Source organism: Callorhinus ursinus, unplaced genomic scaffold (assembly GCF_003265705.2).
Source record: "Callorhinus ursinus isolate GAN/ISIS: 27379988/994484 unplaced genomic scaffold, GSC_fseal_2.0 scaffold2, whole genome shotgun sequence".
NCBI classification, from domain to species: domain Eukaryota; kingdom Metazoa; phylum Chordata; class Mammalia; order Carnivora; family Otariidae; genus Callorhinus; species Callorhinus ursinus.
The window spans coordinates 7436917-7456389 of NW_027397064.1; the positions used below are offsets into that span (position 1 = coordinate 7436917).

Sequence of the window (19473 nt, forward strand, 5' to 3'; positions counted from 1 at the left end):
CCAGTGAGATTCTCCTTTCGGGAAGTACTCAGAGTGAAGAATCCGTAGGGCAAGCCATGGAAGCCAACAGGCTCTGTGCTGTGGTGGAGGCTGTCCAGAGGAGTTTCCAGAAGCCATCTCACTGCTCTGACACTTCAGATACCCCCTCACTCACTGCATGAGTCTTCAGAGCGTTTCAGCCTAAGGGGGATATCCAGAGGTCAGGGATACCTTGTCCTTGGGGAACCCTAAACTCAGGGAAGATTCCAAGATCCTAGGAAAATGGACAGCTCAGAGAGTGGGTAAGATAGAGTCAAAGACTCAGGGCTCCCTCACAATTTGAACGAAGACTTTTCTGTCTGGGTCAGGAAAACCATCTCATGCACCAATTCCTTATGTTATTTCATTCTTACCTAGAAGGACATAATGGCACTTCTAGCCCTGATATTGAGCTATTTGGTTAGAGGTTGAGAAGAGAGTTCTATTTTTCCAGGATGGACAACAGGATGAATTCAGAGCAAAGAGTACAAGATAGTGCTTAAGGGGACGTGCAATAGCAAGATTCTGCCACGAGAGGGCAGTGTAGATTTTTCTAGAGAATTTGGAGAGCAGAAAGGGTACAGAAAGGAAGGGGTGGGGAGCTGGAATGCAAATTTAAAATGAACTTTCGCCTGCTAAAATTAGAATAAAACCCCACAGTAGTTTCTTTGCTTTCATTTTGCTCTGTACCTCCTGATGAGAACAATCGCCCCGGAAGGCTGGAGTACGTTGCTGAAGGACCCATTGGCATCAGGTCCCTGATTTACGAGGTCTTGGTGGGCAGGGAGTTAGGGAGAGGTGGGCTGGCTAGGGCAGCAGGTGGTGGAGGAGGGCCCTTGAAGGGGCTCGGAACAGTGGTTATTTACTAACTGGGTCAAAAGAATGAACTAGTATCCGCAACTTCAGATACCCCTGCCCATTGCTTGGCTCGGAGGAGCCTCACTTTAGGAGTGGAATTGCTGGGTCAAGTGGTTTTCTACCTTCGATTCTTTGAGCCTCTAAGCTGTTTTCCACAGTGTCTGGACCACTTTACATTTCCATCAGCAGTGCTCCAGGGTTCCAATCTCTCCACATCCTCACCAATACTTGTTATTGTCTGTGTGTGGGTTTTCTTTCGTTTAAAAATGTTTATTACAGCCATCCTAGTAGGTATGAAGTGGTATCTCCATGTGGTTTTGATTTACATTTTCATAAGGATTAATGATGTTGAGCATCTTTTCATGGGCTTATGGATCATTTATATATTTTCCTTGGAGACATATTTACTTGTTTGCTCATGTTGCATCGACGTATTTGTGGTGTTTTGTTGTTGTTAAGCTTCAGAAGTTCTTTATATACTGAGTATGAATCCCTTCCCAGATACATGATTTGAAAACATTTTTTCCCACTCTATGGTTGTCTTTTCGTTTTCTTTTTCATTATTTAAAAAGTATTTATTTTTTAATTATAGTTGACATACAATACTATATTAGTTTCAGGTGTACAACATAGTGATTTGACATTTTTATAGATTATGAATGCTCACCATGGTTAAGTGTAGCTCCCATCTGTCACTTTACAAAGTTATTATATTATTGTCTATATTCTCTATGCTGTACTTTTCATCCTCATGACTTAGTTATTTTATAACAGGAAATTTTTACTTCTTAATCCCCTTCCCCTATTTTGCTCACCCCCCCCCACACTTCCCCTCTGGTGACCACCAGTTTGTTTCCTGTATTTATGAGTCTGTTTCTGTTTTGTTTTGCTCGTTCATTTGTTTTTGTAAGGTGGTCCAGCCGCTGTGGAAGACAGCTTTGTTTTTTTTTGTTTTTTAGGTTCCACATATAAGTGAAATCATATGGTACTTATTTTTCCGTCTGACTTACTTGACTCAATGTAATACCCTCTAGGCCCATCCATGTTGCTGAAAATGGCAAAGATTTCCTTCTTTTTTATGGCTGAGTAATATTCCATTGTGTGTGTGTGTATTCATATATATATATGTGTATATATATATATACCACATCTTCTTTATCCATCCATTTATTGACGGACACTTAGGTTGCTTCCATATCTTGGCAGCTGTAAATAATGCTGCAATGAACATAAGGGCGCATATATCTTCTTGAACTAGTGCTTTTGTTTTCTTCAGGTAAATATCCAGAAGTGGAATTGCTGGATCATATGGTATTTCTATTTTTAATTGTTTGAGAAACCTCTATATTGTTTTTCCATAGTGGCTGCACCAGTTTATATTCCCACCAGCAGTGCATGAGCTTTTCTTGTCTTTTTGATATTGACCATTCTAACAGATGTGAGGTGATATCTCTTTGTAGTTTTTATTTGCATTTCCCTGATGAGCATCTTTTCATGTGTCTATTGACCGTCTGTATGTCTCCTTTGGAAAAATGTCTATTCAGGTGCTCTGCCCGTTTTTAAATTGGATTTTTTTTTTTTGGTGTTGAGTTGTACGAGCTCTTTATGTATTTTGGATATTAACCTCTTATTGGATATATCATTTGCAAATACCTTCTCCCATGCAGTAAGTTGCCTTTTCATTTTGTTGATGGTTTCCCTCTTTGTGTTTGTTATAGTGAATAGAAACACAACAGATTTCTGTATAGTAATTTTGTATCCTGCAACTCTACTGAATTTATTAGTTCTAATAGTTTTTGATAGAGTCCCGAGGGTTTTCCATATATAGTGTCATGTCATCTGCAAATAATGACAGTTTTACTGCTTCTGTACCAGTTTGAATGCCTTTTATTTCTTTCTCTCGTCTGATTGTTGTGGCTAGGGCTTCCTGTACTATGTTGAATAAAAGTGGTAAGAGTGGTCATCCTTGTCTTGTTCCTGATCTTAGAGGAAAAGCTTTTAGCTTTTTACTATTGAGTATGATGTTAGCTGTGGGTTTGTCTTTTCATTTTCTTGATAATATATTTTGATGCACAAAAGGTCTTAATTTTGATGAAGTCTAATTTATCTATTTCCTCTTGTTGTCTGTGCTTTTGGTGTCATATCCATGAAACAATTGCCAAATCCAGTGTTATGAAGACTTTCCCCAATGTTTTGTTCTAAGAATTTTGTAGTTTTGCCTTAGTGTTGGGTCTTTGATCTATTTTGAGTTAATTTTTACATATTTGGGGCTTTTTGCATGTGGATGTCCTGTTTTCCCAGCATCTGTTGTTGAAAAGACTATCCTTTCCTTATTGAATGGTCATGGTGCCCTTGCTGAAAATCAACTGTGACCATATGTGTGAGGGTTTATTTCTGGTCTATTTTATTTTACTGATCCATATGTCTGTCCTTAGGCCAGTGCCATAATGTTTCAATTACTGTAGCTTTGTACTGCCTTTCAAAGTTGGAACGTGTGAGTCTTCCAAATTAATTCTTTTTCAAGATTGTTTTGGCTATTCAGGGTCAATCGCAATTCCATATAAATTTGAGAATCAGCTTTTCCATCTTTGTGAAATGGCTTTTAGAATTTTTTTTTTTAAGGGATTGTGATGAACTGAAAGATTGCTTTGGATAGTTTTGACATCATAAAAGGTTAAGTCTTCCAATCCATGGGTGCCTGGCTCAGTCGGTTAAGCGGCTGCCTTCGGTTCAGATCATGATCCCAGGGTCCTGGGATGGAGTCCCACATCGGGCTCCCTGCTCAGCAGGGAGTCTGCTTCTCCCTCTGCCTGCCGCTCCCCCTGCTTGTGCTCTCTCTCTCTCTCAGTCAAATATGTAAAGAAAATCTTAAAAAAAAAATCTTCCAATCCATGAACATGGGATTTGTTTCCATTTATTTAGGATTTCTTTAATTTCTTTCAGCAATGTTTGGTAGTTTTTAGCATACCATGGGAGTCTTTCACTTCCTTAGTTAGATTTATTTTGAAGTATTTACTTCTTTTGGATGATATGTAGATAGAATTGCTTCCTTAATATATATATTTTTAATTGTTGATGTATAACTCTGGGTGTGGATCAGCCTGAAGAGAAAGCTTAGCGTCTTCTCAGGTCTTTTCTGAGCCTGCATCTGTCCCTGGACGGATGTGCAGTGGCTTTCTGTTCTTTTCTTTCTTTCTTTCTTTCTTCTTTCTTTCTTTCTTTCTTTCTTTCTTTCTTTCTTTCTTTCTTTCTTTCTTTCTTTCTTTCTTTTTCTTTCTTTCCTTTTTCCTTCCTTCCTTTCTTTTTTTTAAAGATTTTATTTATTTACTTGAGAGAGAGAGTATGAACACAGAGGGAGAAGGAGAGGCAGACCCCCGCTGAGCAGGGAGCCCGATGCAAGACTCCACCCCAGGACCCTGGGATCATGACCTGAGCAACGGTGCACACTTAACTGAACAAGCCACCCTGGCGCCCCGCAGGGCTTTCTAAGTTCTGCTGTGTACGATTGCTTTTGAAGGTCTGAATCATAAATGTCTGGCTTCCAAAAGGGAAGAAAGAGGAAAAAAAAAACCCAATCAAACAAAAAACCAGGTGCAACTCCTGTAAGTCTCCAGTAAACCACCCCAGCCACTGGGAGTGCACCAATGGCAGCCTGCTTCTGTACCTACACCTCAGCAATGAAGAGCTCTCATCAGCAATCAGGACACAGAACCCTAATATTTGGAGGACCGATTCCTTATTGGCCACCATGGCTGCAACAAACCACTCTAGAAATGTGGGCACAGCTGGCCTCTACTGGGCTTAGGGCTGCGGGATGGATAGCTACTGTAGTGCTAATGGCAGAAATTGGCCAAATTTAGCCAGACTTTCCTGGTCAGGCTTTATCCTGGAAGCTGCAAGCATTCAAGTACACTCTCTAGTGCCGACGTGGTGACTTCAGATGGTTTCTGCTAGTATGGTTGCTGTCTGAGTGGAGAGACAGGTTTCTGGCATTTCCTATTTTGCTATCTTTCCTGACATCCCCTCCCATTATTAAGTCCCATAAGTAAAATTAAAGAACCACAGTGAAATCTCCCCTGGTTTTTAGGCTAGTCTCCCACAGAAATTACAGCCCCCAAATTCCCTCTGGCTGATGTCCTTGTTGTGCTCAGACTTAGCTGCAGAGGACTGGGTGCAGTCCAGACTCTCACTGCTCTGGCCATAGCAGCCCGCGCTCCTCTTGGCACTGCCGACCTAGGTGCGTCCAACCCTCTGGCCTCTTGTGTGTCCCACATCTCTTAATTCCAAGAGACAAGAGGGTAACCAGAATAATAAGAATTAATAATAAGAATACGAATATAAATTATGTAAATATAAGAATATAATTAATAATAATAATAATAATAATAATAATAATAATATCACAAGTCTGGTTCCAACCCACAAAGGAAAAAAAAGAAAAACCAACCCAGCACAAGCTGATTTGTAGCCAAGCTAGTAATGTATAATCTGTGACAATTCCCTGATCCCAGGACTCTATGGCCACAGACTCTAGCAAAGACTTCTAATCTGGGTTGTGGGGAAGAGACAGATCAAACTATAGAGGGAAGAAAAGCCACCAGTCCGTGTTGAGAGCCCATTGCAGAACTTAATTTTAACTGGGGATAGTTCCCACTTGAAGGTCGATTGTGGCGCTCTGTTGCCCATATCCTGGGGGAAATCTGAATGTCTGAATGGGTTCTTTTTTTTTCAGAAAGTGGCATTTGTTTTCTTGCCAGTGAGAGTAACCCCTGTTCCCAAGGTTTCTTGGGACTCCCTTTTTCCATGCAGAATCCATGCTGGATATTTAAAACCTCTGGATTTCTACTTGCCCTTTGAACCTTGTGTTCTGGCACACAATGGTGAGTCAGTGTTGGACCTGTCCAGGTCCATCTCCAAGCAAAGGCTAATGCTATGTGTTTCCCTTGGTTTCTGTGGGGGATTTAAGGGGATCCGATAATAACGCCTTTTACATGCTACATTTCAAAAGCCACTGAAGAGAGAGAGAAGTCAGGTAGTCGGAGATCATAACATCAGCTTTGTTATGAATCAAACCTAGATTGGGAGATGTGTCACAGCAATGAGTTTTCTCAAACTGGGCACCATGATTAGGGACCTCACCGCTGGCAGGCAGGGCCTGCTCTCACAACGCCTACACCTGGAGCACCAGCTTAGGGGCCTCCTTTCTGCCCCTGGGCTGGCTCCAGAGAGACAGGCAGGCAGAGCCCATACCTTATAGGCTGTGCTTCTTCTCCAGAAACATCTAAGAGCTTACCTCTCATGGGAGGGAGGAGGATACAACAAGAAACCAGGAGTGTCAGGCTGACTGATGTCCCTCTCCTGGAAGGAGACACTGGGAACTGGGAATGAATGTCCCCACCCAAATTTCCCTTCCTGCCCTTTGCTTCCAATTCTCATCCCCCAGAGGAAGCCCAGACTCTATTCCACAGCTAAGTGGCCGCTACTCTTGCTGCTGCCCCCTACCTTGAATTCTGCCTCCTGCTCTGGGTAATAAAACCTTTGGCTCAGCTCAGACTCATCCCGCAACAGGAAACCCTGCACTAATGCTGCTCTTGGTGAAGCTGACAAAAATGGTTACCTCCGTGGTCCAGTAGGGACCAACATCTCTGCTGGCCCAAATCTTCCTCTGCTGCTGACTGGTCCAGGCTTGGGATAATCTGAGCTGTCCCCGGGGGAGTGGAAATGTCCCACGTCGTGAAAAGGCCTCCAGTATTACACACTTCCTTCAAGTTCCAGCTGGATCTTTCGAAGCTCAACCTGCTTCTTAGGTTCTTCCTGGTCTTCTACGTGTGGTCTATGCTGTTCCTGAGAGCAGAGCATCTTCTATCTTTTCTACCCTTCACATCTTGACTACTAGGCCAAAACCTTGTTCTTAAACAGATTTCTTTTGATTTCATAAGCCTTTTTTCTTCACATACTAGATTTCCAGGATTTTAAAAGTGAAGATACTTTCCATTACAAGTCAGCAGATACCTTGACTCAAATTGGCTTGGAAGTGAGAAGACATTTGTAATGGGAAACCTAGCCGTGGGACACAGGTTTCAGGGTTAGTTGATTCAGTGGCCCAATGATGCCATCAGTCATCTGGGTACTTGTCATCTTTCTGCTCTGATGCCTCAGCACCAGCTCCAACCCACAGCTGTTGGTTCCTCTCGTGGTTATAAGATGGTTGCCAGTGGCAGCTGGGTGACATCCTGCCTTGTTTAGAGCCAAGTGGAGCAAAAGACTGGTTGGTTTTAGACAAAAGCTGTAGGCAAACTTCTAGCAACTCATCGGTCCACACTGGCTTAGTCCTGACCATCCATGAACCGGTGACTGGAAAGGTAGAGGAATGGATTACCACCACTGGTGTGGACGGGTGGTCTGGAGCAGAGGAGTTTTGGGGAGCCAATCTGAATGTCCTCTTTCTTTGAGCTGAGTACTCCCAACATAGATCTGTCCATCTCCTTAACATGTAGGCTTGTATGAATTCTACTGAGATTTCCTTTACCTCAACCGAGAATTGATATCTCTCCTATAGCTTATGAACCCTCATTCCTTATTATCTGTCTGCTAATAAATCCACCACATTGTTATGACTAAAGCCACAATCAGTGCTCTGCAGCTCACCACCATAGTCAGCCCTCTTCATGGCACATGGCACATGGCACATGGTTCCATTAATGGAGGAGGGAAGATGGGGCTTGAGATAAGCTTCACCTTCGCTCTTTGAATTTGGCTGGAGTTCCAACGAAGATAAAGGCAAATACAAGTGGAGACAGGTAATACTGACTGTCCACCCATTCCCAGCTTGAATAACCTGAAGACCAAAGAGATGTGTGTTTCTCAGTGTGGGGTCTACCGACCACAGCCTCAGAGCCATGGTCCCACCAAATCTCTCAGACCCTAGTTTTATGTCCTGCCCCCTGTCTCTTTTTATTTTCATTCCAGTTTACATTTAACGTCTACTTATGCATTTTAAGTATTTTAAAGACACTTTAGGGCGCCTGGGTGGCTTAGTCAGTTAAGCATCAGCCTTCGGCTCAGGTCATGATCCCGGGGTCCCGGGTTCGAGTCCCGCATCGGGCTCCCCGCTCCGCGGGGAGTCTGCTTCTCCCTCTGCCCCTCACCCCACTGGAGCTTGCTCTCCCTCTCAAATAAATAAATAAACAAATAAATAAAATCTTAAAAAAAGATTGTTTACAAAAATAAAGACATTTTAAATACTTTGTCGAATGATGGCAGAGTGTAAATGGAAAAAATCTTTGTGCCCATATTGCATTGTCTTAATTACTGTAACTTTAGAGCAAGTTAAACATTGTTATTCTTTTTCAAGCTTATCTTGGCTAAGCTTGGCCTTTGGCATTTCCATTTATGTTTTAAAATCACTTTGTCAATTTCCACAACAAGCTTACTTGAAACCAGCATTTTATTGAGCTCTCTCTACTCCTCAGAAATCTATTCCAGCAGATTTTCTCTTTGACGCGAACATCACAGACAGGGAGGTTATGACCAGCATTCCTCTTGATTCCCCCCCTATAAGTGATGGATGAAAGGAAGGCTCCTTCTCTGGAACAGGCCACCACAGAGTGAGCTGGGGTCAGGAGCAGAGCGGGCCCAGGCAGGTTTTGTTGGGGCAGCTAACCAGTAACAGCCCCAGAGTTATAATGAATTCATTCTCTTACCAAAAACAAGAAAAAAGTAGTATGACTCCTCAGTAGTGTCCCTCAGTAGTGACACTCAGAGTTCAAATATGAGAAGGGGATCAGAAAACAGTTAAAAAGGCCACCTCCAGGGTGGTAGTTGGGGGAGGAGCAAGCCCTGTCCCCCCACCACCCCGAGCGTGCGCCGACCTGCTGCACAGTTACTACAGGAGGTGGAGTCCTCAGCCAAGCACCAGCACCAGCCCAAGCTCTATGGGTAGTACCAACTCTCGCCATGGTTGGGGACACCCTGTCCCTGAGGGTCAGGAGGCTCCAGAACCTTATGTTCTCCCTGGGGTTGGAGACCATCCATAAAACTTCTGAAGACACCCCTCAAGCCTGTCTGGTTGTAGGGGAAGGCCAAGCTATGCAGGGCCATGATGGGGAGCTCAGCGATGGGGGACAACATCAATCTCAATTCCATCTCATCCCTTTGAAGACCAGCCACGGAGCCATGTTGCCGGGTTGTCACCATGAGAGGACTTTCAATGGATGTAAACCTTGAGATCGATCATTCTGAGACCTCCCCTGGTTCTAGGACATGCTCATACAGAGAAGCGTCCAAAGACATTTCTTCTCTTGCATTGGTGGTGCCGGTGTTGATGGTGGCAGTGTCCAGAGCACTGGAGCGAGGAAGCCTATTGTCTGCCTCTACTTGCATTTTATTGAAATTATATTGGATCTGTAGGTTAATTGGGAAGAATTTACATTTTAACACTATTTAGTCTTCAAATCCATAAACATGGTATACTTTTGCATTTATTTTGGCTTTCTTTCTTTCTTTTTTTTTTTTAAGATTTTATTTATTTATTTGACAGAGAGAGACACAGCAAGAGAGGGAACACAAGCACGGGGAGTGGGAGAGGGAGAAGCAGGCTTCCTGCTGAGCAGGGAGCCCGATGCGGGGCTGGATCCCAGGACCCTGGGATCATGACCTGAGCCGAAGGCAGCCGCTTAACCGACTGAGCCACCCAGGTGCCCCTATTTTGGCTTTCTTTAAATTCTCTCAGCGAATGTTTTGTGATTTTCAGTGTAGTGTTACTTACACATCTTTTGTTGGTTTTGTCTTTATTATTGATGGTTTTCAATGCTTTTAGAAATGATACTGTTTTCTACTTGTGTTTCAACTTGTTTGCTGCAAGTATATAGAAATACAATTTATTTTTGCGTATTGATCTTGAGTCTAGTTACCTTGTTCAATTACTAATTCATTCCAAAATTTGTCTATACATTCTTTTAGATTTTCTGAGTACACAATCAGCTGCAAATAATAGTGGTTCTATTTCTTCCCTATTAGGTTTAAAAATTGATTTTCTCACCTTATTGCATTGGCTAAAATTTCCAGTAAATGTTAAATAGAAATGGTGACAGTGCACATTTCATCTTATTCTCAAATTAAGTGAGAAAGTACTTAATATTTCACCTTTCAGTATGATGTTAGACATAGTTGTTGGTTTTTAACTTTTTGGATTTCTTATGGTGTATACCCTTTATTAGATTAAGAACGTTACTTTCTTCTTTTAGCTTTCTGAGAGTTAAAAAAATGAAAAGACGTTGAATTTTATCAAGTGCTTTTTCTGGGTCTATTGAATGTATTATATGGTTTTCTTCTTTAATTTGTCAAAGTGGTGATACACACTCCTTGAGTTTTAAACGTTAAAGAATTCTTCCATTCCCACATTAAGTCCTGCTTAGTCATGATGTATTATCTTTTTTATCTGTTGCTGGATTTGATTTGCTAATGTTCTGCAGGGATATATTTTTCCATCTGTGTCCATGAGAGATAGTGACCTGTGCTTTCATTTTTGTAGTGTCTTTCTCAGGTTTTTTGTATCAAGATTATGAGTCCTACTCTAGCAAGTTGGACTGTGTTCCTGTTTTCTTTTTCACTGACAGGATCTATGTAAGATTGGTAATAGCTTCCTTTAAATGTATGTTTTAAAGAACTCACAAAGGGAGCATCTGGGCCTAGACTTTTCTGTTTGCTTGGTTTTTGTTTGCTTTTGTTGGTTGGGAAGGGCATCTTTCGATCTCGATGTTCATTCTCTTGTCGTATTTTTTTCTTTAGGATGTTTTCAATGGTCCAGAACGAGAAGATTTCTCATGAGGCTCTTTTGAATCACTTCAAGCAAAATAAGGTGGAGATAGCAAACGCAATAACAAAGCCATTTCCTTTCCTTGAAAGCCTCAGGGACCGCTCCTTTATCACGGAAAAAATCTATAAAGTACGTGAAATTTATCATATCCTCCCGTGATAACCCAGGCCCACACTAATTATGTGTGGCAACCTGGATTCAGAATTTAGTGTATCGCTAACTGGCTGGTGGCCTTTCTATACTTTTCATGGAAAGACCGTTTTAAGTGAGTTAATCCTCCTATAAGGTTGAGGGTGACAGGACAGGCAGTCATTGCTAATGATGCTTCTGTCTTAATTGAAGCCCCTGTCTTCTGTGGGACATGTTGCAGTAAGGTGGATGGGAACAGGGATATGGCTGAATTGAAACTGATAGCTTCTTTTTATATAAAACCTATAGCAATTTATACAATATAACAAAACTAAATAAAATTAAAATAATTAAGAGAATTGAGGCAGTATTCCATTATAAAATCCACTATGTCAAATGAAATCCCCAGGGATTTTGTGCTATTTTAAATCAATTTGTTCTGTAAGTCTATCTACACTGGGAAAGTGGAATGAATGTTCTATGTGGTCACTTCCTAGTGATTAACTTTGAAACTATTATTTTAGATTCTTTTCCTACTGCACTTTTTTTTTTTTTTAAAAGGATTCTCAAGAAGCCCATAGAAACTTGGTTCCGGTAGAGAAAGTGGTATATAATATTCTCTGCTACCTTGAGAAGACTTTTGATAGGTCACTCCTACAAGTCCTGTTCAGCAGGGTTCATCTGAAGGAGTATCCCGATTTAATTCCTGTTCATAGACTCTTCGAAAATGGTAATCAGTACCCTCCCCTCCCTTTTGGGGTCCAGGTCTGCTTCTCATTTATCCATTCACTCATTTCGTGGTTTAACAACTATTCATGAAATGTTTATCCTGTCCCAGGACCTGTGCTTGTCAGTGTGAATGAGTCACTGTTAATAAAAACCAATATGTTCTCTGGTCTCATCATCAAAATCATCAGTCAGATGATTACTCTGCTAGGGCCTCATGTAGGTTTAATTACAGCCCTTTTTCTTCTTCTGGAAATGTGTGATTTATTCTGTGTCACATGTGCCTGATAAAGAGGAAGGGTTCCTGGACAGGTTGTGACATTTTTCTAAGATGACCAGATTGTCACTGATTCCCACAGAAAACCTTATCTGAGACAGTCTGACAAAAAGTTAGCTCTCCAAACAAAAAATCGAGAAGTCACAAGAGCCCCCACCGCCACCACCCCCCGCCAGCCTAGAAGGAGGGCCAGCGTGTGGAAAGGCATGAGAGTAAGGAAGGCTGATTCTGATGTGATGATCACAGACAAATTGTGCACTTCTGACACCCTCAACTGAGGAGCTGGAATTTTATTTTCATAAAAACAGGGAAGTCACACCAATTCTTAAGCAAGGGAAAAGTCAAAAGAAGCGAAAATAAAGTAGGGAGTGCATGAATTTGTGAAAATAGTACAATGATTAAAATAAGAACAATATAATTTCTTTTTTTTTTAAAGATTTATTTATTTTAGAGAGAGAAAGAGAGAGTGTGCAGGGGGGAGGAGTAGAGGGAGAGGGAGAGAGAAACTCAAGCAGACTCTGTGCTGAGTGAGGAGCCCGCTGCTGGGCTTGATCCCACCACGAGATCACGACCTGAGCGGAAACCCAGAGTGAGACACTCGACCCACTGAGCCACACAGGCATCCCTGAGCAATATAATTTCTATACTAATACCTGCGTTAAAGAAAGGAATAGAGAGAATCAAATATCTGGGCACAAATTTCAAGTCAATGATTTTTAAAAAGCTTCATTGAGATAAATTTACGTACCTTAGGTCAATATATTTGTAACCAGGATGTCCCGGGCCATGGGAACAGAGGGAATGGCGGTTACCTGTCCTGCCCACACCTCAGGGGCTCTAATTCTCTCCATGGACTGCAGCGAATCCCCCTTCCAGGTTCAGTGTCCACATCACCTGTGTTAGGTTCCGGGGCTCCCTGAGCTGGGGTGACCTGCACCTACACTCACTGCCGCCCACCTGCCCCTGGGGAGATGGCAGCTGTTGCCTCCCAGACACTGTTGTCCATGGGAGCTGTGGGTCAGTGACCCAAAGCCAAGAATCTAGGGGCTGTGGTCTGGGGTGCACACCCTCTCCTGCTGCTCAGTGCCTACCTTCATCCCATGCTCAGAGCCCCCTGAGCCCCCATGGGACCACATACACACACAGGCCCCCTTCACTTTTTCCTTTGTTCTCCTTGTATCTTCCACCTGGTTTTGCCAGGGTCTGAGGCCAGGTCCCGTGCAACTCACCCCTGCGGGCCCAGCCCCAGGAGGAGCTCCCTCCATGGGCCCTGGAGCAGCAGGTTCCCTACCTCCATGGTGTCCCCTCCTCCCTGGACTCCCCACAGACACCACCTCCCCACCCCTCCAGGTTTCATGGTTTATTTCCTTCCTCCCGTGTGTGCTGGGTCACCTACAGGCAGGGGCGCTGGGCTGGTATTCCTCCCTCCCCTGACTGGGGGCCTCCCCACCCCTGAGGCAGGCCTGTGGGGTGGTCCTCCAGCACAGCTATCTGTGCTCCCTGCTCAGAGCTGCAGAGTGTCCTTCCGTTGTTCCTGGGATCTGGGCCCCTGGGAGGTCAGTCTTGTTCCTCCAGGTGTCCTCTGCTTTGTCTCTTTGGGAAGCGCTCACCCTCCCTGCCCCAACCCTCCTCTGGTCTAGCAGCATCTTTAGAGCAGATGGGCTTTCTCTTTCATACCCATGGATCTCTCTGTGAGCCTAGCTCTTGTCCCGAAGAATTCCCACGCTCGTTGCCTATAAGATTTGCGTGCGCATGTTTTTCTCTTCGATGTCCCAGGGAAAGGAACAAATGACAGCAAGTTAGGAGCCACTGAGATGAACTGACACAGGGTCCCGAAGTCCCCACTAAGTACCTGGATTCTTGGGCGGTCCAGATGTGTAACTAGGAGGTGGTGTCCCTGATTGTTTGCTTGCAACCACTAATTAATATTTTTCTCTGTTCAGTAATTGAAGACAAGTATTTTCCCCAGAAAAGTGATAGCAAAGAGACACAAAAGACACCCAACACTGGGCCAAGCTGTGAACAAGGTAATTATGATAGAAAACAAACTTTGCTTCCTGGTTACAAAGAGGTCAGAACTCAGAAAGTTCAACTGTGATGCTGGAGAGGGAATCCAAGAGGACATGGGGCAGACGGATGTGTGTGACTTTGTATTGATTCCAAAATGACATGACTCTGTTTGAATCCAAGACAAAAGGTGGCAAAGAGAGACTTTCTGCCCAATAACCTGGAGGCTGGAATAAGAATCTAAATGTGAATTATGAGTTTCCAGAGGTGACCTTCAGTGTGAAGCAACTAAGGGCTAAGAACTCTGGGCCCATGATCAATATCAAGAGGAGATCCTTGATGATGGCGGAAGGGACTGATTTCAAGGTGGGGGATGTTGTTCAAGAGCCCAGACATTCAAGGAGAAAACCAGTCACACACAGAGAGAAAAGAGGAAGTGGTAGAAAGATGGAAGGGAGGATGTGGGTACTTAGAGAGAGAGGGAGGGAAATGAAAGACAGGGAAGAAAGGGTTGCAAGACACAGTAGAAATAGCTGCATTATTAACATCTCACTGGTTGAACATTTGCAGGGGCAGTTGTAAGTTTAGTGCTCAGGCTGCCGTTGCTTTTATGCCCATTTTGCAGGTAAGGAAACTGAAATCTGGAGACAGCGTGTGTGTAGTTGGCCTGGGGTCAGATGAGCAAGGGTGAACCCAGGCATTCTGAACTCAGAGCCTGTTTGTGTGTGTCTTAATGGAGGTAAAATTCACATAACATAAAATTAACCACTTTAAACAATTTAGTGATATTTGGTGCATTCACAATGTTGTGCAACTATCACCTCTATCTACTTTCAAAACGTATCGATCACCTCAAAAGGCAACCCCATTTCACTCCCCACCCCCCACCTCCCACGGCCAGGAGCCACTGGTATAACTAAAAAGTGTATCTTTTCATTTCTGTGTGTTGAGTGGAGGAAATCAGAAAGTCGGAGAGAAGAGGAATGGAGCCTGACGTGGAAGGTGGGAAGATGTAGAGGAAGAGAGCTGGGCAGGAAGGTGGAGGCAGCAGGGACTGAGCAGAGAGGGTGGCTGGAGGGAAGAGAGATGGAAACACAAGGACATGGAAGACAATGGAATCCAGGATGCAGAAATATTTTCCTAGGATAGAAGCAGCAATGCCTGGAGGTTGGATCCTGGTGGAAAATGGCAGGAGAGAGAGAGGGAATTAGGTCTAAGGTGATGGAAAGAGGCAGAACAGGGCTTGGTTGCATTTTGGGTGGAGACTTGGAGCAGGAGGAGTATTTCTGCACAAGGAGCAGCTAACCTTTGTCTCCAACCTCAGAGCTCAGTGTCTACGAACTACTCCTTAGTAGTCACTGGCTCTGGTCTCTCCTTTCCTTTTCTCTCTCTTTAGTGCCCGATGAATCCAAAGTTTTAAGAATGAAGGAGAGGAAGTCAGAGAAGGTGTGTGGCCTGCTGGACAATGGACAAGGTAACTATGACTGAATCCCAGGTTTTAAATGACCAGTTTCCTGGATAGCTCATTATGTGGGGGGGAGGAGAGGCCCTACACTCGAGCCCAGCCTCTGGCTCCTTTCCAAGGTGTGAGGGAGGCCCGCATGTGGGGTGAGACCCGCAGGGCCTAGGGGGTGAAATTTAAAGAGAACCCAAGTGTAGGCGCCTCCTTAAATTAGGCTCCTTAGGCCTCTTGCGTGCTTCACCCTAGCCCTGACCTGGAGGCAAGAGGGAAAGGGGAGCTGAAGTCTTTCCTGGAGGACAAGTATAGACAGGTGGATGGATTGGGCCATCCAATGGGAGTTATAGGAGCAAGCACAGTTTTACCTAAATGGACATGCGATCCCAAATTCTCCCATTTGGTAGACATTTGGCAGGGAGATAGCTTTATCCTACTTGCCAGAAGGTGTCACAGGAACATGGAAATAATGGGCGGGATGGTCAGATTTGCCAGTAAGTGGGATCACTGGAGGAGATACTAGAGGTAGAGGTGGGGAAGAGGCCTTGAGGATGGGTCAAAACCCAGTGAGAGACTTGGAGTGATGAGGGATGCCACATTTGAGATGAGGACAACGTGCGTGACAAGTACCGGGAGCCTAGAGGCAGGCAGAGGGTCCAGGCAAGCCCGACAGAAACAGAGACAGAGGAGAACAATTTACACCAGGGATAGTGACAAAGATCATACGGAGAGAGAAACAGGGGACCAAGCAAATGCTGATAAAAGACGAGGTAGGGGAAGGACAAAACAAAACCCTGAAGACAGAGCGTTCAGTGGGAGGGAATAGAATGTTGCTGGAGGGAGAGAGGAGACGCGGTGGGATGTTTAGCGTCAAGGGCAGGTCACAGCACAGCAGCTTCTGCCGCAGGCAGTTGTCCCTGCTAACGGTAAATTTTCAGAACTCTGAATGCTGTACCCATATGTTGGCAAACGTTACATTACTGATGTATTTGTACGGAAGGTTCTAGGAAAACAGTTCTAAGAAGTGTATTTATGTGCACATGCACTAAGCCACCTTTGAAAAGGACACAAGAATAAACACAGAATTCAGCCAAGATGATTTCCAGTGAGTGAATGAGAGTAGCAGGTTAAGAGAAAAGAGGAAAAACAAAAAGGTAGATTTCAGGGTAAAGAGGAAGACCCTGGAGAGCTGGAAAGAGGACATTGAGGTCCTGACACAGAGAGAGGCAGGAGGCGAGCAGGCAAGAGGCAAATACGGGGTGGGGGGGGGAACCCTCTCAGGTGGAGTGGGGAGAGAAGAGACAGCTGAGGGTTCTTTCTGGATTGTTATATATTCCAGGGGCAGAGCTCTCCAGGTACGAACTTCTAGTACAGTCTTGTGCCAGGCAGCTGGTGGATATACAGAAGACAATTGCATCTTGTCACCTCAAAATTAACCAAGAAGGCCAGTCGGCAGGAACAGCATATGTCCAAGTACCTGAAATAATCAGTAAGGCTGGTGGAAGGAGTCTGATGTGGTGACACCGTGTGTGTTGCAGCAAAGGTGTCAGGAGGCGGCCCAGGGAGGATGGGATGGATGCAGGAGAGGGAGACCCTCTGGTGCTCAGTGAAGGAGCGCTTGCCTAGCAGAGAAGAGTTGGGGGTGAAGTGGGAAGGTACTGAAAGGGGGCACTAAAGAGATGCATAGAGCAAGATGGCAAGAGGAGATGAGGGGACAAAGATGCGTCAGGCTAGAAGAGGCAGAAACGGAGAGTGCTAAAGAGAATGTGTTGAGCTGAGAGCAGAAGGAGGAGGTATGAGCTGCAAGAAAGAGAAGCAGAGGTGGGGAAATGGGAAGAGGCATCTGCAAGTCGAAGAAGAGAGGGAGTGGTCAGAAAATGGAGAGCAAGATGATCAGAGCTGGCCGCTGGGGTCACCTGTCCTTACAAAGCATCCAGGGAGAGTGACGGGAGCACCATTAACCTGCAGGCCCCCAGATTCCATGAGAAGACCATCTGGAGCAGGGACATTCCTGCCTAGAGCTGGCCCAGCAGCCAGGGCTTTGCTGGTGTCTCCTTATGATGGGGTTTCCTGCTGGTTCCTTGGCCCCACATTGAGATCCCTAAGGGGTTTTGTTTCTCTGTGCAGTAATCAGCAGTGAATCCAGTGAGGAGGAAGAGCCCCCAGCAGCTCTGAGCTCAGCACAAGGACGAGGGCTGGAGGAGGAGGGTGAGGATGGCGAGCTTTCGGCCGCGGACCATCAGGTGTCTGAATTCAGAGCCCCTGCTTCCTGACGCGTTGTACTTTGAGTGTGCTCTACAGCCAGTGGTCCTGTCAACACTGCGGACATATTCTCTGTATTTACCTCATGCGCCATTTTGGGAAATGTGGGAGACAAGGTCCTAGTCACTAAATATGTGTGTTGATATATAAAGGTTAGAGTAGAAACAAACTACCATATTTCTGTTTGTTTGTTTTTTCCTTTCACATGATCATGCCTCTTGTGGCATAAAAAAAAAAAATAGGTATTTGTCTTTGTCCCCAGTTCCTGGCACAGAGCTCCCCAAACCCTTGGAATTTTCCCAGTGGTAAGAGTGTCCCTATGACAATTAGAGGGTTAGAACTCGACCTCTGTGGAGAAAAAACAGGTGGGAGATGAAGTTCAATCACCAATGGCCCATGATTTAACCAATTACGCTTACACAATGAAACCTTGGTAAAAACCTCTGAACAATGGGGTTGGCAGCCCCTGACTTGGTAAATACATTGATGTGCTGGGAGGGTTGCATGCTGGAGAAGGTGTGGAAACCCTGGCACACCCCACCCCCATACCTCGCCTTATCCATCTCTTCCATTTGGCTGTTCTTGAGTTGTATTCTTTATAATAAAACTGTAATCATAAGTAGAGCACTTTCCTGAGTTCTGTGAGTCATTCTAGCAAATTATTGGACCTAAGGGGGCATCATGGGCACCCCCAAGTTTATAATTGGCTGGGCAGAAACATGGGTAGCTTGGAGACACCCCATTTGTAGCTGGTGTCTGAAGTGGGGTCAGTCATGTGGGACTGAGCCTTTGCCCTGTGTGGTCTGGGCTAACTCTGGGCAGTTAGTGTCAGAACCGAATTGAATTGTTCAACACCCAGTTGATGTTGAAGAGCTGGAGAATTGATTGGTGTTGGAATGACCTATTTATCATTGGAAAAGACACCACACAGTTGGTGTCAGAAAAAGGCCCACACACCTATTCATACTGATGTCTTCAATGTAGGTATTGATTTCTGCCTTAACTGACCTCTATCATCTGTAGATCACCAAAAAAGGTAAGTAATTTTTGATTGCTTTGATACATATATTGTTATTGGAAACTTGGAAAGACCCAAAAAGCTCAAATAAGTCTTTTTGACAGGTGTTCTCCATCATGCCATTAGCTTATATACAAACTTTTCCAAAAATAATTTGGGAAATATTATCTCATAATTTGAAAACATCAGTAAGGAGTAGGCAGAATAACTATTACCCTTATCCTTGTTTTGTAGATGAGAAAACTCTAGCCCATAACTGTTTAAGAGTCTTTCCCCAAATCATATGGAGGATTAAAGGCAGAGCCACGACCATTGTCCTGGATGCTCAGATCTCAATTCAGCAGATGTGTTTCCTTCAGAAGGAAGAAAGGGAAGAAAACCAATCAGACACATCTGCCAGTGTTAGTTGTTACAGGATTTATAACTTTTATCAAGCAGTTACTGTTTCTCTTTCATGAATTTTATGAACAAAACTAATTTGAAAATATGCACTAGGTGTAATAACAAATAACTTTGTTATTTGTTAAAATGCACATTTTTTCCCAACAAAAGATTCATTTTAATTGTTTGCTATATTTTTCGTAAGTAATAAAATTGAATTTATTTTTTTAGGGCGTTCCCACCATTTAACCAACGTGTAATGTCCTGAGCACTAGAAGTCTATTTATTATTCATGGAAACAATGCCAACAGGTTCTGGGCTGGCAAGGGGGTCGAGTGAGACTTGGGGCAAGCAGGGAGGAGGGGAGAGGGCTCTGATCCACATACTCTCTGGGATCCATCTTCCAGTGTTGCCCTGGGCAAGCAACAGAGGCAGAGGAAGTGTGTAGGGATTAGTTGGAAGGATAGGAAGTAGAAAAGAGAGGTGTCAGGAAAGCTAGAGCAAGATACAGAAAAACTGCCCAA

The 19473-nt window shown here is 44.1% G+C and overlaps 1 protein-coding gene across 1 annotated transcript; it reads left to right on the plus strand.

Annotated features, from left to right (window-relative positions):
• Nucleotides 1-711: 711 nt before the first annotated feature.
• Nucleotides 712-18177, plus strand: LOC112837739 (nuclear body protein SP140-like protein). The gene is made up of 7 exons (XM_073877473.1): nucleotides 712-742; nucleotides 10666-10822; nucleotides 11384-11552; nucleotides 13769-13852; nucleotides 15229-15306; nucleotides 16628-16777; nucleotides 17416-18177. The coding sequence occupies exons 2-7, from the start codon at nucleotides 10667-10669 to the stop codon at nucleotides 17559-17561; spliced, it is 783 nt and encodes a 260-aa protein (XP_073733574.1). The 5' UTR covers nucleotides 712-742; nucleotide 10666; the 3' UTR covers nucleotides 17562-18177.
• Nucleotides 18178-19473: the final 1296 nt, after the last annotated feature.